Genomic DNA, 21,708 nt, shown 5'->3' with positions numbered 1-21,708 from the left:
ACCACGTGCTTGATCAAGAAAGGTGCGGTAATGAACGAAAGGCTTGCTACAATTTTCAACACGTACATACATCCCATGCGTTGGCGCATTCACCCCGTTTTTAACGAAATGAGGTATGCATGCGTTAGGTCTATAATTGTGATATTGTCAAGATGTAAGTAAACGCAACACACAACACCTTGCTCGTATGCCGAACCACAGATTTCTAGACACTAGATGTTGGACGACCGACCACTCGGCTAGTAACACAGTACAATATGTGGTCTCCATGGAATTGATCACCAACCGGTTTAGTATGCTGTTTTGCCAACCAAATGGTCGGTCGTCAGACATCAGATCATCGAAGTGGTTCTACTAGCCAGATTTCCAAAACGAAACGATCTTAAAACATTTCCCTGGCTTAATTCCATATCCATGACCGATTCCTTTGTTGCGCGATAATTATATCTTCAAATATCGTGCAAACCTATATTTTAATAACTGGATGCCGTTTCATATTAGACCCCCCCATGTCGGGAAGACTGGTTGATTTCAACAAAAAAAAGCAAAATCAGTGTCAATACTGTGCGTCCTAATGATTACCCGTGATCATTCATTTCATTCGTATAACTTCCTGGTGGTGCGGCTGGTATTACGAAAGGTTGTATTCGACAATGTTCTTTATTTATTCTAAAGAATATTTACTATCTCAGAGCGAGCAAGGCAAACTGTCATGTTCGTCAAAAAGGATTGGCAATCCTCAACCGCCAAATCCGTACAATGTTCGCCCTTGTCGTTTTAGGGCGTACACCACATCCATGGCGGTGACAGTCTTGCGTTTGGCGTGTTCGGTGTAGGTGACGGCATCTCTAATCACGTTCTCCAGAAAGACCTTCAGCACCCCCCGGGTCTCTTCGTAGATCAGGCCGGAAATGCGCTTCACGCCTCCACGGCGTGCCAATCGACGGATGGCGGGCTTGGTAATTCCTTGGATGTTATCGCGGAGAACCTTCCGATGACGCTTGGCACCTCCCTTGCCCAGCCCTTTGCCTCCTTTTCCTCGACCAGTCATGATATTAATGGAAGATTGCTGTTGACGAGATGTTGATACTAGACTTGCGGTCAATGAACAGATGAATGGTGAAGAAGAAACTTGAGCTTTTATAGGAAAACGCAATGGGCAGATTCAAAGTTTCACCACGAGTCAATTGTACTCGTGATTGAACTTCGTTATCGGAGATGTCAAATTTGAGAGATAAACCGATATGTGTCGATGCGTTCTTGCCTGAGCCTGTCTACAAGCGTGTAAAGGGCAAGAATAATCATATATTTGTGCTTAATTGCATTCTAATGGGGGATGTTACTTGGATTCCATGTACTCTAAGAGAAACAGCTACAGTGTTCGGATCAAGCGCCAAAATTTAATCTCCGCGCCCAAATATTCAAAGTGCAACAAGTTGCTCGAGCAATAATGTCGTCCGGGAAAAGGCATGAACTGTTGGTGATCCCTGTCACAGGGTCCTTGGGGTCTCGACCCAGAATTAATGCTGTATTTAGGATGAGAAAGTACTCTTCTGTAAAAATAGGGGCTGGCTGTGTGCACTAGGGGAGAGACTTTCCTGTTCCCTTCCTTGGCCAAGGGGGGCTAGCCTTAGCGAGGAACCATGGGTAAGATCTAGCACTGAAGGGTAGCCAAAAGCCTTGACGGTGGGCCTGATCCAAGGGAACAACTCATCAGTGTATTCCACTCGAACCTAGTGGGCGAGGGTTCTGCTCGGTCCCTTAACACTGCTGCGATTGGATAGATAGTAACCATGGACTTTAGTCGGTTTTTGGAAGTGATTTTTGTCGAAGGGGACGAAACACTGCCCAATGTTCATAGGCCATCCACCAAACGTCCGATGGGACCCCCTCGTCCACCTTTGACTTGTTCGGTGACGATTGAGCCTGTTCCTGAGGGTGGGAAACCTGTTGCTGTGATCCAATGCCCTGCTTGCCGACACACTCTGAAATCGTCCGAGGCTTTGGAGGTTCATCGGCGCACATTCCATGCCGATTATTCGGACCTTTCCCAATCGATAGCTTACCCTTGCCAGGAGTGTGACATGACGTTCCCTCGGAAGGTTTTACTGGACGAACATATGATTTGTCATATTCGTGTTCCTTTGGAGCCATCTAGTCTGGACTTGGAACAGAGCCCTCAAGAGAGGAAATCTTTCCAGTGTCCCGTTTGTAGCAAACGCTTTCAAACGAATCGCCTATTGAAACAACATGGGAAAATCCATGACGAGAACCGGGTCCGAAGCCATAAATGTCCGGAGTGTTCCAGCGCCTTCTTTGTCAAGTACAAATTGGCTCGACATATGAAGCTCCACAAGAATGAGGTTGTGTTCAAAGACATATCCAAGGTCCACCAGACATGTGGGACAAGTGGGACGGATTGGACAAATGTGTTTCCGTGCTCGTTGTGCGCCAAAACCTTCAAGTCGAGAAGGCTTCTGCGAGCTCACAAGGCCATTCACGCTAAAATTCGGGTACGGAGTCATGTGTGTGCTCTCTGCTCGAGAGGCTTCTACGTGAAACATAAATTGGAACGACACTTGAAGATCCATGATGAAAAGTAATGCCTTTATTGAAAAACAAAATCCCGATCGATGGTTATAAGAAATTCTTAAAAAAAAAGACTATGTAATCTCATAATGTATGTCTATATGTCTGTGGATCTTTATATGACAACCTAGTCAAAGAGATTAGCTCTCGTTGAGGTTGACCAATTTGGATGATAGCTCCCAGAGTCTCTTGGCCAAGCCCTCATCTTTGGCTAGGGGTTGAGCCTCTTTTTCTTTGCAATCCGAAAAGTATTTTCCGCTCTCCTCCTTCAAAGTCTCCTCCACGGCACAATGGATCGAAGTTTGGGCCCCTTCCTTGGCGTTTTTCATGAAGAAGAACACAAAGAAGTAGAGTAGATACTTCAAGGGTCCAATGGCCGCCTCAATATGTCGTCCCAGTTCAGTTTTCACCACACCTGGATGGAGTGAGTTGGAAGTGACGCCCGTTCCGTGCAATCGACGAGCTAGTTCATTGGAGAACAGAACATTGGCCAATTTGGATTGGCCGTAGGCGTTCATGCTGTTATATTTCTTCTTTTCCCATTGAAGATCGTCCAAGTCCATTTGACCTCGCTCATGAGCACGAGAAGACACGTGGACGATCCTAGCCGGAGCCGAGGCCTTGATCTTATCCAAAAGCAGGTTGGTGAGTAGAAAATGCCCCAAGTGGTTGGTGCCAATCTGCATCTCGAAACCATCTTCCGTCTTCGAATACGGACACATCATGACGCCGGCGTTATTGATGAGGACGTCGATGCGCTCTTCTTTTTCGTTCACCTCTTGGGCGAACCGCCGCACGGACTTGAGATTGGCCAAATCACATTGATAGACCACCACGTTTCCTTGCGTGGCTTGACGGATATCATCGGCCGCCTTGTGGGCCAGCTCAAGATTTCGACAGGCCATCACCACCTTGGCTCCTCGTTGGCTGAGATCCAAAGCGGTTTCCTTGCCAATTCCGACATTGCAGCCCGTGATGACCACGGTCTGACCGTCCATTCGAGCTTGACTGGTGCATACTCCGCCCTTGAACCACTCTCGCAAGAAGTAGACGCTCACGGCACCCACACCGGCCGTGGCGAGATTCTGAGCCACTTGGACGTTCATATTGCTCTGTAAGTATGAATTTACAATAAGAGTTAGCGAGTTCAACAACACATCATGTGGATCGAACAAGCGCTGGATGTATTCGAGCATATACCAAAGCAGGAACGAAAGGATCACATGAATAGATCCTCGAGATATTCAGAAAAGTCATCTTCCCGCGACTTCTCTTGCTCCGTTTCCACGGGTGCACTCCAAATCTCGGAGGCTTTCTTCGCGTCCTTCTTCTCCGAACGCTCCTCATCCAGTTTCTTTTTCTTCTCCAGGAGATCTCGCTCTTGTTGGGACAAGCCAGTCTCATCCTGAGACTCGCTATCCGATGGATGTCTCCGCTTCCGTTTCTTCTCTTGGTTCCTCTTACTCTGCCTGTCTTTGGTCACATCCTTCTTTTTATGGAAGTAGTTCAATTTGTACGAGCAATCCGGACACAGTCGTACTTTCACCAAGGCATTCTTCTTCCTCGCCTCCTCCACATAACCGAAATTGACCTCCCACGTCCTCAGAATGGCATTCTCATCACATTTCCGAGACCCGCACACAAATTGGCCTTTGCCGGCCTTCACTTCGGCCTCGGTTCGCCATCGCATGGCCACTTTGTTCTCCTTGTATCGACTCACATCGCAGATGCAGTACTCTTTGAAGAGTTTCTCGTAATACTTCTGGGCCAAACGTTGACCCCAAGTGAGGGTCTCGGCTCTCTGGGGCTGACCCGATCCTTCGTCATCCCAGAGAAACTTATGATTGGCCCGGATCACATCGATATCCCGTCGATCTCGTGAAGTGTCGCGTTGAAGTCGATCCGTGGCTCCGGGAAAGTATAGGACATAATCGTTGATCAATTGCTTATGGCGATCATAAGCCGAAAGTGAGAGGACTTGGGCGCGAATCCGACGACCTTCATCCCGGCTAGCTTCTTCACGGAAGACCGACTGATCGGCCTTGGGCTCTCGCTTGGGTCGATCTTTGACCAGAAGATTGTGTTGAAGGTGGGCTTGTCGACGGTGGTGGCTGGGTTTCCGCGCGGAACCCGAGGACGTCGGTTCGGGATCCTCTTCGAAAGTGGAATCGTAATCCGTCCCTTCAGCCGCGAAATTCATCACTGTGGCGATGTTAACCAGAGGGCTGGGATTGGGTTTCATGGGTTCACGAAAACCGGTCTGAGAGAAAGGCTGCCTCTCGATGTTATTTGATCGGTGGGGATCGGTCTTCCGTTCAGGTTGAACCCATTTGGCTATTTGCACAGTGACACACACCACAACGTCTTGATTCAAGAGACTTTGACAGTCACGATGAGGAGCTAAAGGTGACTCATAGCAGAGAAGAAATGATTGATCTCGGCAAGTGTGGAGAAAATCAAACACATTTGAATTGTCATAGCGCACCGACGATGACAGACGAGAGGTCAGTCGCCTACAAATAATTGTTAACGTGACTTTGATTCGGTCTGATGTAGCTGTTGTGGTCTTGTAACGACCATGTCATTTATAGAATCCAAGAATGGTCACCCTAACAAAGACGGGCCAGCTGACATCAACACTCATTTTAGGACCTTGTCAACACATGGCCTTGAAAGGCAGCAGGCCTGCCAAAAAAGCAAGAGATGTCTCAAATTCAGGCAACCGTATACCGGATATCAAGGAAAGTTTCAGTTTAAAATTCTTTTTAAATCTGACTTTATCATGATTTTCAATCCGCCTTTTCCTAAAAATGAATAACATTGAATATCCCACTGAAAGATTCAAAACTATTCAATATGGTTAAACTTATAGACCAAGTCTACTAAATTGGCGTGCGTACCTGATCAATGTCAACAACTCCAGTGAGTGTTGGTTGGTCACTCGCTTCGCAGGGATTAATAGCTACTGCTGGCCCTGTTCTGGAATCACGAATCCGCGATTTTTCATCATTCATTTTCCTCTCCGATTTCATTCTGGCGGACCCGCGTGCCCGGCCTCCCCGTGTGCCGCCTCCCGCTCCTCCCTTGCGGCGTAGTCGCTCGCCGTTGGGGGCCATGGCTTCGGCCAGGGAAGCCTCCTCGCGCCCTGGACCCTCGTCCTCTGCGTCTTGTTCTTCGTGCTCCCCGCCTTCCTCGCGCTCGTGCTCATCGTTCATGGAGGGCTCGTCGAAACCGGAAGTGGACAACTCTAGCACGGTGATCCAAAAGATCGCCGAGATCTACGCCAAACGCCTCATGTCGGACGTGATGTTGGTGGTGGGGAATGTGGAATACCCTTCGCATCGTCTGATTCTGTGCGCCTCGTCGGACGTGTTCCAGGTCATGCTCATGGATCCCAGTTGGAGCGAGCACTCGGAGACCCGAATCACTTTGTGCGAGACGCCCTCCTGTGAGGCCGTGTTCGAAGATTTCCTCCGATATCTCTATACGGGCAAGATCCAGTTCGATTACGCCACCGTCATCCCGGTGGTGAGTCTGGCTGACAAATACAATGTCCGCGACTTGTTGCGGGTGGGCTTAGATTTCATGAGCCGGAACGTGGCCACGGCTTGTAAACGTCATCAAGTGGTGTCGTGGTACCAATTCGCCTCGGCCGCCGGCCACACCCACATTGCCGGCCTTTGTCGGGAGTTCATCTTGGCCAATTTCACGCGGGTGACTGAGACGGTGGATTTTGGACACTTCGAGTTGGATCACTTGGTAGATCTGCTTCAGTGTCATACCATGGTAGTGAAGGATGAGATCAGTTTGTTTCATCACATCATGCGGTGGATCGATATGCAACGCGAGATGATGGTTCAGTCCGGAGAGGAGAATATTGACATCCACATTGGCCGGCTGATCTCGGCCGTGTTGCCACATATTCGTTATCCCATGATGACACCGGCCGAGTTAGTCAAATTGCTATTGTTTCCCATGTCGAAAAGCCTCACTGAATCGCTGGTGGAGGAGATCCGAACTGCTTTGAACTTTCACACTCAACAATTGCCCGAAATCACGCCGGCCATTCAACGCACGTGTGAAAAGTATTCGCCAGTCAAGTTCACGCCTCGTCTGTACACCACCGAAAAGTATTGCGCCTCCCTCTGTATCGATCACTATCACAATTTGTCTACCTACGACTGTCGCAGCCTCCTTTTCTCTAGTCATGCTCACGTGGCTGAGCATTTGGGTGAAGAGCAATCCGAATGGGTAAGTCCAACCTAGTCTCACGAGTCTTTAAAAGACATCTTAAAACATTAGCTCTGACTGAATCTCTTTGCAGGTCGTGGACATTTATCCTAAGGGTGTGTGGTTTCAAAGATGTGTCACAGTCTATCAACCCACGGGTCTCGAGGTTCCCGGTCGCGTCCTGAAAACAGTGCGTGTATCAATATGGACCCGAAATGAAGAGGAGCAACGGGTCAAAATCGGCATCCTGTTGATCGGAGAACAAGATGGGTTTCAGCACGTTCGCAGAGTGATTTCGCGCAATTTTGTGTTCTCGGCCAACAATCAGATCGTGAACTTTGACGACATTCTCGATTTCGACGAGCTCAACGACCTGAAGAATCGTTCCCATTTCTTATGTGGTTCGAAAAGGAATGCCCTCCGTGTTATGTACGTGATAACGCCTTTGTCTCCTTTGTCTTCGTTGGATTAAATTATCGCAAATTTATCATATTAAACTCCCAAATACATGGTTAAACAATTATATGTTCCTAATTACTTGAGCAGCTAATCATCTTTTGGTCACAAAGGGAACAAATGTAGTGCATGTTCACGTTGGGAAGTGCCACGCAATCACATGCTGGGCACATGAGCAAGTCCTCACTGTCTGCCACGCCCAAACTAAGAATACATCGGGGCCAACTATGGTCATTTTGACACGTCACTTGGTCCCAACTCTCCGATTTGACCTTAGAGTCACAAAAGCGACACAACCAATCGAAATCAGAGCTCATATTTGGTTCCTCAGAGCAGATTTGAAGGAAATGTTGGGCGTTGGAGTTGAGATCAGATTGCTTTAGGTCCGTTGCGTGGAGCTTGAGAATGGCGGTGGCAGTTCGATTCACATCCAAGTTTAATTGATCGTGGAGGTCGTGATTTTCGGCCAAGTTAGCCAAGAAGTTGAGAAGCCAAAACTTGCCCTTCAAATGACCTTTTGAAGCGTGAACCTTGTCTCTTAATTGGCCTATATTTAGATCCTCGTCCCCCAACATCCCTAGCCGGAGAACTTCGGCGGAATCCGGTTGCAGTTCAAAGTCCGGATTGGTCAGGAGTCGTTCGAGAATAACGGGCCAATTTTCACGGTTCAAAAACGAGATTCTTCCTGGCGTTCGAATCAGAAGATGGTCGTAGTAAGTGTTAATACTCTGTAAAACTGCAAGAATTCCACCTCCCGGGGAGAGTTGAGCTCCGTTACATTTATAGTGGTTGTGGGAGAGATCCATGGTGTACTTGGAAAGCGATAGAGATTGCAAGTTCCGATTCAGATTGATGTGTTGAGGAGCTCCAATCTCGTTGAAGATCAATTTGATACCAGAGGGAAGATGAACAAAATTCACGATTCGTGATGGTCCGGTGGGGATCGACTTCTGACCGTGGATCTTGACTCGAGTCTCATTGACTTTTAGGTCTAGGCCCGACAAGTAGCTATCTTTAGCCAAGATAAGTCGTAGTGAGTGAGTGCTGCCTTGGATGGAATGATCAATCACCTGAACGAATGAGACTCGGGCTCGATCCGAACAGTCCCATACCAAGCCGGATTCGGTCAAAGTCGGCTTGCTCTTGACTTTCCAATCCAAGGTCATCACCTTGACCCGTCCGTCCACAGATCCGAGGAACAAAAAGAATTTATGCTCTTCGATTTTAAACCAACCCAAAAACGAGATTTCGGCCAGCCCACTGTGAAGAACTGATATGATCTCCAACTTGTGCGGGCCTGATTGGTCTTTAGCGGTCGACAACCAAAATACCACGTGCCCACTGCGTTGAGCAGTTACTAATACGCTACAATATTGGCCTTCAAAGGCGATGACGGGGCTCCAAGCAAAAGTTGACGTACAAACGGCCATGAGGCGGGATTTCAGATCCCGGAGACCTCGTTCTAAAGTTGAAGTAGTGCTCGATGGGTTTTTCTGTGTGATTGGTTTCCACTTATGTTGGACAAGGTAAGAGTGCCACAGCTTGGACACATCCACTTGCGGAGTCCATGAGTTGGGCGACACTTGGCACCACACCTTCAGCCAACAATCTTCTGATAACGTGATCAAGGCGAGATCATTGAACGAGATGGCATGCTTGGGAGTCCATTTGGCGATCTCGGTTCCTCGATGAGGAGGTTTCCCGTTTTCTGAGACTGGAAATCGATAGTATAGACTGGCCACCCGATGCTGTTCACAAGGCTGTAACTGACGAAGCAGGTCCTGTTTGTCGATGCCCAATTGATGAATGTACGGGTTGGCCAACGAGTCATTGGGCACCAGATGCATCTTCAAATTGAGATGCATCTGAAGAACACCGGGATCAGGTACAAGGGTGTAAATGAGCAGCCCCTTTTGAGTGGTCATGGCCAAGCGGAAATCCTCGGACCAATCGAGCCCATTGGGCGACGTCACGCCTGAATTCAACCCTTTGGATTGGAGGCACAGCATCTTTGGGGGCAGGTAAGAAGACAGAACAGAAGAATAGAAAATTAGTTCATCACTTGGCTTGAGAGCGTCGGAAGCTAAACAATATGTCGATCCGTTTATTCATCAATCGTCCATCGTCGACTTGTTTTACAATCATAAAATCCATATTAGTCCGCACAAGCAATGGGTGGTATCACAATCCGCCAATGTGCGTTTCTGATCAAAGCGAGAAGTTTTGCGTGAAGTCGTACTCGATAGTGGGAATGATGGCCTGGACGAACTTCAGAAATACAATCAGATACATGTGCACGCCCAATTCACCGCCACCTTCCATGATCTGATCAATGAGTTTCTTCATGACTTGGGCGTGTCGGCAAGGGTGCACCGAGGCCTGTGGAGGTCCGGGTAGATGGGGATGGGTCTCCATCGTGATCGTTTTATTGGCGTGATCCGCACTAAAATCTTCATACATGTGCTCCATACTCAAGGCCTTCTTATCTTCATCATAACCAAATAACCAAAGTCTCGGCGTCTGGTAATATTTGTCATAAGTGATATTCAGATCATAAGTTCGGGTGGCCAAAATCTCGCCCCCGCCCCCACTGGCCTCTTTACTTTTATCTTTCTCCCCTTTGGTGGGTACTAATCCCGGATCTTGGGCCTCCAGCATGCCGCTTTCGGCGAAATCCTCCATATCCACGGCTTCTTGATCCGAATCCTCACCCTCAAGCGCCTCTTTTGCCTGGCCTTTAGCCTTGACATCCGCCTTGTTTCCTTCCTCTAAAGTCATCTCCGAGACTTGATCCGCAATAGTATCCGCAAAATGATGGGTATCCACCCATCCGCCTTCAGAATCAGCCAAGACCTTCTCGAGATGATCGCCATTGAGCATCATCTGACTGCAACGCTTGTAGCAAGGCACGTTCCGGGTGATGAGGAACTGCTTGTCCTTGGGCAAATAGTCTTTGAGGCTGGCCTCACTGCCCGCAGCCCATTGCCAAGAAGGACAATGATGGACCAAGTGATCACCCGCGGCCAGGAACTCTTCGGGTGTGAGCACGCCCGTTTCGTGGAACTTAGACTCCTTGAGCACGGGCGTAAAGTATTCGCCCACTTTTAAGGCCGAGGACTTGACATTGTTGAAGATGTTCTGCATTTTGATGACGGGTTAACTAACGCCTTACAGAGAGAGAGAGAGACGTGCTGGAATTGGGGTCGGAGTGCGATAGTACAACTGGTTTCCAGAGGCTTACATCTGACTGCTGTATTGACGGATTGGAGACGATCGGAGACGATGCTTGACTTGAGGATGGCAGAATGCAGAGCTGACCTACTCGCTCTCTGATGAGAGTTTGCAAAGGAGAGTAACAAAGCAAACGCAAATTCAGCTGGAGTCGTCTCGCTCCAGCTCAGGGTGATCAGATCGCCTAAGGAGTTGGAAGACTGAAATTTTTTGCCTTCCAATGAGTTTTTCATGGATACCGGCATAACTTTGATTCCAATAGAAAAAAAAGATGGACAGGCTTCATCAATTGACCGCCTTTGTGTCATTGTGGGAGTATCTTCGAAGCGGTTTTGATTGACCCATTCCAAAGCATAGTTTTCGAATCAATTTAATCACAAAAATGTTGTAGTTTTTTTGCCAACACAAGACGAAGTGGGATTTGTTTGTTTTTGCTTTTTCGACCAAAGTGTAAGAAACATGCCAAAAAAAAGAAGAAAAAAAACACTTTAACTCCAGCTGGTAACTCATACTTACGATGATCTGGCGTGTTTAACTCGTGCTTAACCCAATAAGGTCCTATGAAACAACTAGAATTGGAGAAAAAATCGAAGTCTTGCAGTTTCTGCAATTTTACTTGAAATGTTTAGCCAATAACAAGATGGGCATTGAAATTGGATACCTAGAACAAAGATATAAAATCAGTTGAACATCATTCCCACGTTGGATTTTGCCCTTCGCATTCCTGAAGACTAAGGGTTTTTTGGCAAGCAAGGATTGTATATTTTAGAAGAGAAAATAAGGCTGAAGTTTACAATAGCGAAACAATCGTGTGGTAAAAGTGGTCCCTCCTCATGTTTCACAATCGTTCCAGGAACATCCATTGAGCAATGTTACTCTGCATCTGGCCACCCTTTGAAACATGTTAGTTAGTCTTATCAAAAGAAAGGTTCAGTCGATCGTCATCATTCCTAGTCACCAGGTTATCAATCACACAGATTGGAAGATATTGGACTAACTTCCATCGCCTCCACTGATCATGTCTAACGCGTTGGATTTGAGCAACATCGATTTGAGTCTAGACGAGGTCGTGAAGAAAAAGAACGGCTCCAAGAATCCCAGTCCCGGGCCCAGGAAACATCGCTTTAAAGCTACGAAATCGATCAACGTCCCCGAGAAACGATGGCGGTCGTTCCCGTCCCAGAGAAAACGTGAGACTTCCAAGGCTTGGGTCAATACTCATCCCCTCCGGAATGTGGCCCCACCGCCCCCAATCTCGTCCAACAAACTATTGGTCTCCAACTTGGCCATCACGGTATCTGAGGAGGATGTAAAGGAACTTTTCTCCGAGTTTGGAGATCTGACTTCAGCCTCTCTTCACCACGGTACTTTCTAAACATCCGTCTAAATATACTTGAAAACCCGAGAATCCGTATTTATTGTCTATTCCAGATCAAATGGGCAAGTCCTTGGGCACGGCAGAGATCGTTTTCAAGGTAATTGTCTAAGGTGAAATCAAAAGACATGTCTGACAATGAACGTTTCTCAATCTATAGACCCCGACAGCGGCTCAAGCGGCCATCAATAAGTACCACGGGATTCCATTGGATAATCAAGTGATGAATATTCAATTTGCCGTCACGGATCATGCCCTTGCGGCTGCCCTAGCTCCGCCTCCTTTATCCGCTCGTCTTGGACTCAGGAATGGGGCAGGACTCAGCCCGAGATCTGAATTATCGTGGAAAGGTATATCTTGATCATAAGGTAAAAAATGAGTCCAGAGACAGTCTTATGGATTATATTTCCTTTCCATTACAGCTCGAATTGGAACTCATCATAAAAACAACTATAATAATACTAGTCGAAAAGGTGGTCCAAGTAAGCAAGGGTTCGGATCTGCGAAGGAACTGCCCACGGCGACGGATTTGGACGCCGAAATGGACGCCTATATGGCCGAGATGCCCTCTCGTTTTTAAGGTCCTCCCAGATAGCATCGAGGCGTGGGTCTAAACTGTATTACCGGGGTCTTTAGTGGATTTAAGCAAGGAATTTGCGAAATATATCTATGTATGGTGATCTGGAGCAAGGATCAGTATTGTTGATACCGGTTTCCCTAAATATTACTCGCGTACTGAACCTCGCCCACCAAGCTTGACAGGCATTCAGTTTAGCTAAGGCTTCCGCCCCAATTTCAAACGAGTGACGCAATATTTTGGAGGTCATTGCTCAACGAAAACATTGCGGTAAGTAGGAACAGTTTCATAAATTGTCCTAGACCTCGCGCCATGGGGTTTCGTGGTGGTAGAAACATACTAGTTTGGGGATTACGGGGTGTGGCAGGGGTAGGAGTGCTAGGACCTTGCGTATGGTGGGCTGGTTGGGCCACCGCCAGACAAAAGACTTTATCCAAAGAAATTGCATGGTCAGTCCCATCCATTGTTATTGACGGAGGCTTGGTCCGTTTCTTGCGTTCCTTGGGACACGGACTGGCCATATCCCTGGATTACAAGTACAACTTGTGGGGTTTGGAGGACACCTCGGAGCAATATGGAGAAGTTCTCGGCGCTATCCATCTCCGATCTGCCCAGCGATTATTGAGAGGCTGTTTGAGTAATGGAGGTCTTTACATCAAGTTTGGTCAGGGTCTGGTATCCATGAACCACGTGCTTCCCAAAGAGTACTTGAACACCTTGAAAGTGTTGCAAGACAAGTGTCTAACCAGAAGATCCGATACTGAGGTAGACGAAGTGTTCCAGGGGGATTTTGGTCGAACCCCTGACGAAATGTTCCGGAGCTTTGACCGGACGGTTATCGCTGCGGCCAGTCTTGCGCAGGTCTTTAAGGCTGTGACTCATACGGGTGAGGAAGTGGCTGTTAAAGTCCAATACATTGACCTGCGAGATCGCTTCAACAGCGATGTTCCCACCATGGAGACCATCCTCAAGATCATCGAGATCATGCACGCCAAATTTGCCTTTGCTTGGGTCCTCTCCGATCTGAAAGAGACGCTAGCTCGAGAGCTTGATTTTGAGGCTGAGGCCAAAAATGCGGAAAAATGCGCCTCGGACCTCGCCAGCTTGCCCTACATCTATGTTCCCAAGATTTTTTGGTCCAGCACAAGCAAACGGATTCTCACCACGGAGTTCATTGACGGTCTAAAAATATCTGACACCGAGGAACTCCGTGAGGCCCAATTCGATTTGAAGGAGATCGATCAGAAGCTGATTGCCGCGTTCGCTCACCAGATCTTCCATACGGGTTTCGTCCATGCGGATCCACATCCGGGAAACCTCCTAATCCGTCGTAAACCAGGGAAACCCAATCAAACAGAAATTGTCGTCCTGGATCACGGCTTATACGAGACACTGCCCAAGATATCCCGGGTAGCTCTCTCCAAGATTTGGAGAGCTGTGGTCGAAAATGACCATGAGGGAATGCAGAAGTGGTGTCGAACTATCGGGGCCAATGACTACCGACTCTTCTGTATGGCATTGACCCAAAGATATGTCGCTCCCACCGAAGAAGAGCGCCAAACCGACTTCCTCTCGCAATTCATGGACAAGAATGGCCCCAAAGCGTTTTCCCGCAAACAATTCAATCTATTGCCAGAAGACGAAAAGCAACAACTTCGAGAAGCCATCGCCGACTTTCACGATCGGATGTTCGATGTATTCCAAAATGTTCCCAGTCACCTGGTTTTGATCTTCAGAAACCTGAACACCATTCGGGCCATCATCAAGGACCACGAAACGAAAGTGGATCGCTATCAGATCATGGCTCGCAGTGCCACAGTGAGCGATTTCCAAGTGCAGTCGAATCATTGGAGTGAATATGCCCTGATGTCCTGGTATCGTCTGATCTTTGACCTCAGATTGTGGGTGGACAGCGCCAAGATGTCGGTTCTTGGAACAATCGCGGGACTTCTCTCCTGGATAGGGTTTCGCCCGGATTTTATGAATGAAGATGAACTGAAAAGCCAGAGTGCATTGCCGGCTAAATGAGCGAATCAAGACTGTTGAAATGGAATATACCAGTTCGGTCGTTCACCCTGAATAGCTAGCTAATTGTTTATTTCTCTCATTCCCTATCTTGGGATATATTGAATTGTTTTTCGATCCCTTAGCTTTCATTCGTCATCATGGTCCTCGTCAATTGTCCTCTGATGGCAATGAATCTCAAGAGAGCCCAAATACGGTCCTCCGACCAATCGGCGACGGTTCTGATGTGCAACATCCATCCAGATGTAACCAAAGACGATCTACGGGCCTTCCTCGATCCTGTGACTGGTCCAATGAAAAATCTCCCCGAGATCGAAAATGGCGCCATTCTGCTTCAAGTGCCTTCCCTAGAGGATGCCAATTCTTTGAAGGCCTGTTTTGATGGAGTGTTTTTTAAAGGTAGGCCCATCTATGCCGACATGATTGTCAGGGAAGGCTCGGAACATTCGTCCACTCGAAATGGATTGGAAAATGTTAAGCCAACTGGCCCTGGTATGAGTGGTCGGAAGATGGAAACCACTCGAGAGGAATTGGATCTTGAACTGGACAAGTACGTGGTTCAACGACGTGAGAGTCAGCAGTAAACTGTTTTTCGAAGAAACACTGTTGCGTCAAATAGATGTTGTAATCTTGAAACGAAGATGAAACAAGTTCGAAATTATTCAAGCGGGGCAGATTCTAGCATAACGAAATACTTGGAGGGAGAAGCTTAAGTCCATTCGGATAATAGGAATTCGATGGAAAAACAAACTGGCAATCCTTGGGGGTCGCGATCTTAGAAAACTGCTATCGCGTTTATAAACTTTCGTCTTGATCTGCTGGGGATGGATTACATTTCCAAAACTATACTGGAGAGAGGTTCAGTGAAGAGCTCTTTTGTTGATTGTTTACTCGGCTCACGTACATGTCACACACATGAAGCACATGTAGTTATTTTTTACCTCGTCAACTATGATTGCTCGTAAAGTCCATCTTTTGCGGTTACGGCCACGGCCCCCCTGTATTTCCCGAATAGTTCACTACAGTCAAGGAGAAAACCCCGAGTCTCTGAGGAAACCTTCGCTTCCAAATCTGACTTCTCGTGCAGATCCGGCCACTCAAACCTCAGCCGCCAAAAGAAAGGCCTTTTATAGGTTCTATGATTTCGTCCAAGGGTACGCCAAGCTTCCCACACAGGTTCTTCCCCACAAGTTTGTGGCCATTTCGCGGCAATTCGTCCAAGGGTCGAGGCTACTCTTTCGTGACATGCGAGAGTTCATTGGGGTGTACAACATTTTGGCCTCCACGAGAGATTGGTCCAGAGCTTGTAAAAGGCTAAGTAGACACGAATTGGAGCTATATCTTACCCTCCCTCGGGACTTGTACAAGGTGGCACCGGTATTGATCCTCTCAGCATTTCCCTTCATGCAGAATATAGCATTTCCTTTGGCATTGATGTATCCTCATCGATTGCTCTCTTCGCATTTCTTGACGGACAATCAGAAGGCGGAAATAGACCTCAAGACATTGGAGAAGAGACACATGTATTATCGACCTTTATTCAGAGACTTGCAGCAAGGTCTCTATTTCCTCCAAGGGCGACCTGACCTCGAGACTGTGCGACGTATTTTCGCCATCTTAGCACGAGGGGACCACCCGGGGGTGGAGCAAATCTTGGGAGTGGCTTCCCAGTTCTCCGAACACGGACCCTTCGAGGTGTCCCAGCTGTTTTCGCATCATATCAGACACTTGATGAAAGTTCATGGTTTGGATTATTGGTTCTTCTGGCGGACCAAAGTGATCCAATATGCCAATCTCCTAGTGGAACTGGATTTGGCCTTGGAGCGTGAAGGTTTGCTAAATCTGTCACGAGAGGACCTCAAGCATAATTGCCACCTGCGTGGATTCCTCGTCGAAGAATCGACTTCACAGGAGGAGATGATCCAATATCTTCGAGATTGGATAGGGATCACGTCGAACCTGGACTCCAAATCTGCCTCGTTGGTACTTCATTTGCCAATTATCCTGGGCTACAACAAACCAACGCGGATCTGGGATACTCGGTCTGTTTCGTGACGATATCTAGGTTTCTCTTATCTTATGTGATACTATAATTTACTGGTCATAAATATAAATGATTTATTCAAGTCTGTTTAGGAATGCCTTCGTATGGGGGTGGACCCATCCTTGGGAAGTTGCCAGGAACCATTCTTGGATTTGACACAGTTGGCGGGACAGAGGGCATTTGAGCACCTATAATGACACCCCCGAAATAGGAATTCTAGTACTAATCGCTGTTACGTAACATTAACAATAATTACTTACCTCTGAAGGAGCTTGGATCCGGTCTACGGTGTGAATTAGGAACCTCCGACAAAGGATTCTTGGCTGGTTGGAGAGTAAAAATTGACCCAAAATACACGTGTTGGATCACAGGGAACTTGGATAGGATTTCAGCACGATACATTTTGACCAGTCCCTGATAAACCTTGTCCCAGGTAGCCACTCCGCTCACGTTCCATAGCTGATTGGAATGTTCGGCAAAGGGACCCTGTTTCACTTCAAAAATGTACTGAATGCAGCCGAAAAGATGATAGTCGCGAGCTAGACTTTGAGCCATGTCTTCGTTGGGGATGGATTTCGGGGATATCCTCGAGTTGGATACAAATTGGGCGGCGCCCCAAATGTATGGAATAAAATGAAAGTCGTCCAACGACCACACTCCCTGAGAACCGGCAGGCTCCATTCGATAAGTTTTCTGCAACTTTCGGGTCAAGCACATGTACCTTCACGACATAATGGGAAAAAAACCTTGTTCACTCATATTGAGGTACTAATATAGAGCAATAGAACTACATACTTGTCAAATATTGGCAGCCCCATGGCATCCTTGTCGGCCTCGGTCAAGTATTCAATCTTACTCAAGCCCAATAGAAGCATGACAAACGCCATCTCATGACCCGTTCCATAATCAATCCTGGTGGCGTTTCCAAAGGCCTCGACCAGATAAATTGAGAGTTCATCCGATGCATCTTTCAGGGCATCAGGCAAGATGTCTCTTAATAAGGAGGTGCCATTCTGAAAAAAAAAATTAAACTTTCAGTCAGTACAAGGCATCGTTTAAGAGAAAACGGAAAAAAGCTCAATTTGTGACAGTTTAGAATAGGTAACTCAAGTTCAACAGTAAAATATTGTGGGAAAACCATACCTTACTCAAAAGAACAAATGAATAACCTTGCAAGATTCGGCTAATTAAACCAACTAACGATTAACAGAATAAAACATTAACGTTTAAGTGAACTAAAAACATTATAGAACTTAAATAGTTCATTGACCAAAATTAGCTGTACAAAAGCTTTCTAGATCTTACTTCTTTGAGCTTGGCATGCCAATCTCTAAAAGCTTTGTTTCCAAATCGGTTGGGGGTTTCAAACGGTTTGATGTCATCCACCCATCCAGATAAGGTCTCCAATAAGTCAATGAGTTTTTGAGCAGACTCTCCAATTGCTATGTTGGGATCGTGGATCTTCTTGTTTTTGAGACCATCTCCAATACCCGTGATAAACCTTATATAATCCTGGAGAGTAAACGAGGGGTAAGAGGTAAGCATGTAAGAAATGGACAGGAAAGTATATATTACCGAATATGTTTCTGATTTATGCCATTTTTCAATGTCATTGGGTGTCTTGATCAGTTTCTCGGGGGTAACAAATGCCATGTCTATCTAGAGCGATTAATGTTGGATATTCGGCAGGAAACGTTGAATTACTAAAATCGTGGGCGAGGTAAGTAAATATCAGCTGAAAGATTTATCAAAATAAACAAATGATATAAATGTTCCAGGCTTCTGTCGGTAGATGGCGCGGCCATGTACTAGGGCCATGAGATCTTTGAAACCTACGCAAAGATGCAGGATTTTCATTTTTAGGACGGGTGAATGACTTTTGTGACGCAAACGAAAGCATATCCGTGCATTTTCCCACTACCAAGGACGACATTTGTTGTCCAAACTACTAATAAATTCGTCTTGATGTTCGTGCTTACGAGTGCCCAACGGTTGAGAGCGAAGCTCAATCGTGCTACGACCCATCGATCACATTATCAATTGATTTCTTTAATCCTTTAATCAAGTATCTACTCATTCCAAGCGTCGACGGTGGTAGCATTTCAATTCATGTTCATGTTCACCATAACATTGCTCTGGGTTGTGATTTGGTGTGATCTGCCAGAATTTCTATCGCTTTCATTGGGAGTTTCAAGATCTTGCTACGAGTAGTAATCTCTCGGAGGTGATCTGAAATTGCGCGGGTGAAAACTACCGTGCTACATCTGATTAGTGGCCAAGAGGAAACCCTCCATCTCTCACGCCCTCTGGGATCTGGGATCTGAAGAGTTCTTCTCCTGCTAGTCTGTCTGAGTATGTGAGCGCGGTTGTGCGCGTGTGGATGTGTGCATGTGTCCGGCCAGAAATCTTCTGGCGCGACCTACAAAGAAGAACAAATCAAGTGATTTGAGGCATTTTACGGGCCAGCTTTACGCCCAATCCTCCCTTGATCACAGAGACAAGACGAGAGGAGGCAAATGACGAGCAGACGACAAAAGAGGTAGCTGAGGAATTGGCCTGCCCTGGTTCCTCTATGAAAATATGCTTCCTTTCCACAAAAAGAGGAGAATGCTCACAATGTTTCCATTACCAACAACCACAAGAGACCTGTGAAAGAGGAAGAACAAGAGGGGGGGAGGGGGAGGGGGAGAGAGAGAGAGAGACTCGCTTTGAAATGACTGGACGGACAGGCGCTATTGGACTGGCACCCACGTCAAGTTTGCGCGGAGCCTTGGGACTTATGGGCCGGCCTCCTCCAAGGAGGTCGAGTTGAGGTGGGCGACCATGATGCTCATCAGATCTCTTCAAAATCTCTCTTGTGCCATCTAGTGTGTTTGCCGTGGCAGATTGTGAGCCCAAGAGGGCCAGGAGGGGCCAGGAGGCAGGCGCCGAGCGGAATCTTCATTTGGCACACTATGGAACATGACCAGCCGGGAGAGGTTTATGAGCACTGGGATGCAAGGCAATGAGCTAGCTACCAGGCTAACAACAACAATGCCAGAGCAAGCCAGCCCCATGCCAGGAGTCGCACAATCAGGCAGTGGATATATGGATAGAGGTGACATAAGCGCTCATATTTGGATTGAGGACTGACAAGAGGGCAGATCGGCTCTTGTTACTCCATCCATCCACGGTGGTGGCCGGAATGGCGGCGGACGGCTTCAGACAGACAGAGCCCCATTCTCGGATCACTCCCATAGGAAATGGCAAGGAGGAATGAACATCAGAAGAAGGGCGATTTTGGTGGAAGAGAGAAAAAGAAGAAGGTGGTGGCGGTCATGATGATGATGGTGATGAGAAGAGGGAGAAGGAGGAGAAGACGATGCCACTTGCGGCGTCATTTACCCACACGCATTGGGGCTTGGACCAACAGCGGATGCTGATCCGTTGCTGCAAGGTGAACCCCAAGTAGCAAAAGCTGTACTGCTGTTTGAGAGCGCGGATTCCTGGCCTCCTAATAATGGCGTTACTAGTTATGCTAACAGATTAGTAAAACGGCTATCAGCGCGCCGAGAGGACGGCGAGCATGGATTCAGGGGATGGATAGATGGATGGATGATGGTGCATGGAGTCTGGAGAAATGACAAGGGTGGAAAAGTGACGCCGCTGGCCCGGCCCATACTGCCACTAATGCCCTCGATGAACCGATGATGTTGATGTGTGTAATGCACTCCTGTTGTAGGGCTCATGATGATCCGTACATCCATGTGCTCCTCGTTGAGTGGACCCCATTGGAAATTGTATCAGCGGCGGTACGGGTCATTACGTGAATTGAGTGACTGTCTGACTGCTGACTGACTAACTGACTGACAGGGAGAGCGAAGAGCCAACTAAAGAATGGCTACTCTAATGCTAACACCACCGTCACCCCTCACAGCACTATCTTAAGAGTGGGGAGAACACTACTCGCCGTGGATGTTGATTTGTTGTAGAATGTGAGCACTGATACGTATATACTGTATACAGTACACATAATCGAACCGGGCAATATTGGCAGCCCGGGCTAATCCTTTTAGGGACCATGAGGGACGAGGGTCGAGAGAGGCGAACGAGCATAGGAACGATAGGAACACATTGAAAATAGAAGAAGTTGTTGGTACGAGATTTCACAAGTCGACCCGACGTGCTGGGACGAGAAGACGAATCGGGGAGCAAAAGAGCGGTTAATGTGTTTGGGAGGGAATAAAGCACAAAAAGGGGACAAAAAGAGATTGTTCGCGTGGGAGACACTGGAACACACAAACACAAACACACACATGAATATCCATGGTCTCGACGACTGTAGAGTATAAGATCGTTCCAGAACTTTCCTGGTACTTTGGAAAGCGTCTGGCAAACGTAGCAGGGCATTGTTATCACTTGAAAGTTGATTTTCGGCATCTTGTGTCACTGCCACTTGTCCCCTGTTCATGTGCCGTATATCCTATAGTCGTTAATTCATTAGTTCAATCCCGCCCAGAGCTTTGAACAAGTCAAACTTCCGTGTTGTTGATGGTGTTTTTCACCCTTTCGTACTTCCTTGAATGAAATAAAAGTAGCTCTGGCCGAGGGAGGGAGATCATGGAAATATCAACCTCTTTCATATTGTCATCGCGCACGAGGCGATTTGCCTGGGCGAAGAGGCCTTGAGGTGGGCCCTGTTCATTCAAGATCTTCCACATTCTGAACAAAACCTCCTAATAGCATCCAGTTGCTCGATACCAATTTAAATTGCGGCCCTGTGAGACTGTGACTCTTGGCATGGCCATGAAACTTCGATATACGCACATTTGAACGTGGCATATCCTCACACAGGCACAAACACTCGTGTATGTAGTAGTAACCTTGCTTGCTACATGGGGTATTTATTTGCCCCTAGTTCAGAAGAATTGCATCTCTTTCGAGACTTGACAGGGCCAAGAACAAATATTGAATTCATCATCCTTCAAATCGCGTTATTCAAAGGTGTAAAAATATTGACATGATAAATCATTTGGCAACTTTTTACTGCAAGTGCAACCTGGGAATTGCAAAATCCGTCGTTGTGGTCAGAACTTGGACCCTCTTGGCATCATTCATGGATGTCTTCCATGCATTTGTTTTCTTGTCGTTTATCATTCGCGACCAATGAAATCAATATTCAGGCGCCAAGTTTTACAGCAG

The 21,708-nt window shown here is 47.1% G+C and overlaps 11 protein-coding genes across 12 annotated transcripts; 5 read left to right on the top strand and 6 right to left on the bottom strand.

The window, feature by feature from the left end:
- Positions 1–641: 641 nt before the first annotated feature.
- LOC131889531 (histone H4) lies at positions 642–1,051 on the bottom strand. Its single transcript, XM_059238658.1, has one exon. The coding sequence runs from the start codon at positions 1,049–1,051 to the stop codon at positions 740–742; it is 312 nt and encodes a 103-aa protein (XP_059094641.1). The 3' UTR covers positions 642–739.
- A 742-nt stretch (positions 1,052–1,793) lies between these two features.
- Positions 1,794–2,603, top strand: LOC131887607 (zinc finger protein 425-like). The gene has a single exon (XM_059236235.1). The coding sequence runs from the start codon at positions 1,794–1,796 to the stop codon at positions 2,601–2,603; it is 810 nt and encodes a 269-aa protein (XP_059092218.1).
- Positions 2,587–3,770, bottom strand: LOC131889525 (retinol dehydrogenase 13-like). Its single transcript, XM_059238650.1, has one exon. The coding sequence runs from the start codon at positions 3,693–3,695 to the stop codon at positions 2,730–2,732; it is 966 nt and encodes a 321-aa protein (XP_059094633.1). The 5' UTR covers positions 3,696–3,770; the 3' UTR covers positions 2,587–2,729.
- On the bottom strand, positions 3,575–4,996 carry LOC131889526 (protein FRA10AC1 homolog). Its single transcript, XM_059238651.1, has 2 exons — positions 3,790–4,996; positions 3,575–3,701 (listed from the first exon to the last, which is right to left on the bottom strand). Exon 1 carries the CDS (start codon positions 4,829–4,831, stop codon positions 3,809–3,811), a length of 1,023 nt encoding a protein of 340 aa, XP_059094634.1. The 5' UTR covers positions 4,832–4,996; the 3' UTR covers positions 3,575–3,701; positions 3,790–3,808.
- A 512-nt stretch (positions 4,997–5,508) lies between these two features.
- On the top strand, positions 5,509–7,342 carry LOC131889520 (BTB/POZ domain-containing protein 17-like). Its single transcript, XM_059238645.1, has 2 exons — positions 5,509–6,840; positions 6,914–7,342. The coding sequence occupies exons 1-2, from the start codon at positions 5,704–5,706 to the stop codon at positions 7,289–7,291; spliced, it is 1,515 nt and encodes a 504-aa protein (XP_059094628.1). The 5' UTR covers positions 5,509–5,703; the 3' UTR covers positions 7,292–7,342.
- On the bottom strand, positions 7,325–9,284 carry LOC131889519 (general transcription factor 3C polypeptide 4-like). Its single transcript, XM_059238644.1, has one exon. The coding sequence runs from the start codon at positions 9,282–9,284 to the stop codon at positions 7,350–7,352; it is 1,935 nt and encodes a 644-aa protein (XP_059094627.1). The 3' UTR covers positions 7,325–7,349.
- On the bottom strand, positions 9,284–10,615 carry LOC131889527 (ubiquitin-like-conjugating enzyme ATG3). Its single transcript, XM_059238652.1, has 2 exons — positions 10,517–10,615; positions 9,284–10,442 (listed from the first exon to the last, which is right to left on the bottom strand). The coding sequence occupies exon 2, from the start codon at positions 10,417–10,419 to the stop codon at positions 9,484–9,486; it is 936 nt and encodes a 311-aa protein (XP_059094635.1). The 5' UTR covers positions 10,420–10,442; positions 10,517–10,615; the 3' UTR covers positions 9,284–9,483.
- A 785-nt stretch (positions 10,616–11,400) lies between these two features.
- LOC131889529 (aly/REF export factor 2-like) lies at positions 11,401–12,574 on the top strand. The gene is made up of 4 exons (XM_059238655.1): positions 11,401–11,870; positions 11,938–11,981; positions 12,042–12,231; positions 12,304–12,574. Exons 1-4 carry the CDS (start codon positions 11,525–11,527, stop codon positions 12,459–12,461), a joined length of 738 nt encoding a protein of 245 aa, XP_059094638.1. The 5' UTR covers positions 11,401–11,524; the 3' UTR covers positions 12,462–12,574.
- Positions 12,575–12,591: 17 nt separating this feature from the next.
- Positions 12,592–16,609, top strand: LOC131889522 (uncharacterized). The gene is made up of 2 exons (XM_059238647.1): positions 12,592–12,728; positions 14,609–16,609. Exon 2 carries the CDS (start codon positions 15,435–15,437, stop codon positions 16,536–16,538), a length of 1,104 nt encoding a protein of 367 aa, XP_059094630.1. The 5' UTR covers positions 12,592–12,728; positions 14,609–15,434; the 3' UTR covers positions 16,539–16,609.
- Positions 12,735–14,608, top strand: LOC131889521 (uncharacterized aarF domain-containing protein kinase 5-like). Its single transcript, XM_059238646.1, has one exon. The coding sequence runs from the start codon at positions 12,771–12,773 to the stop codon at positions 14,484–14,486; it is 1,716 nt and encodes a 571-aa protein (XP_059094629.1). The 5' UTR covers positions 12,735–12,770; the 3' UTR covers positions 14,487–14,608.
- LOC131889523 (serine/threonine-protein phosphatase 2A activator-like) lies at positions 16,585–18,840 on the bottom strand. Of its 2 annotated transcripts, XM_059238649.1 has the most exons (6): positions 18,651–18,840; positions 18,103–18,262; positions 17,833–18,039; positions 17,323–17,540; positions 16,788–17,248; positions 16,585–16,715 (listed from the first exon to the last, which is right to left on the bottom strand). In XM_059238649.1, the coding sequence occupies exons 2-6, from the start codon at positions 18,178–18,180 to the stop codon at positions 16,606–16,608; spliced, it is 1,074 nt and encodes a 357-aa protein (XP_059094632.1). In that variant the 5' UTR covers positions 18,181–18,262; positions 18,651–18,840; the 3' UTR covers positions 16,585–16,605. The 2 variants fall into 2 exon arrangements, with proteins under 2 accessions (XP_059094632.1, XP_059094631.1); XM_059238648.1 differs by lacking the exon at positions 18,651–18,840 and having other exon boundaries at positions 18,103–18,337.
- Between the last annotated feature and the right edge of the window lie 2,868 nt (positions 18,841–21,708).

This window comes from Tigriopus californicus, chromosome 10 (genome assembly GCF_007210705.1).
Source record: "Tigriopus californicus strain San Diego chromosome 10, Tcal_SD_v2.1, whole genome shotgun sequence".
In the NCBI taxonomy this organism is placed as follows: Eukaryota; Metazoa; Arthropoda; class Copepoda; order Harpacticoida; family Harpacticidae; genus Tigriopus; species Tigriopus californicus.
The sequence above is the reverse complement of the archived record's forward strand: the minus strand, read 5'-3'. Positions and strand labels throughout refer to the sequence as shown.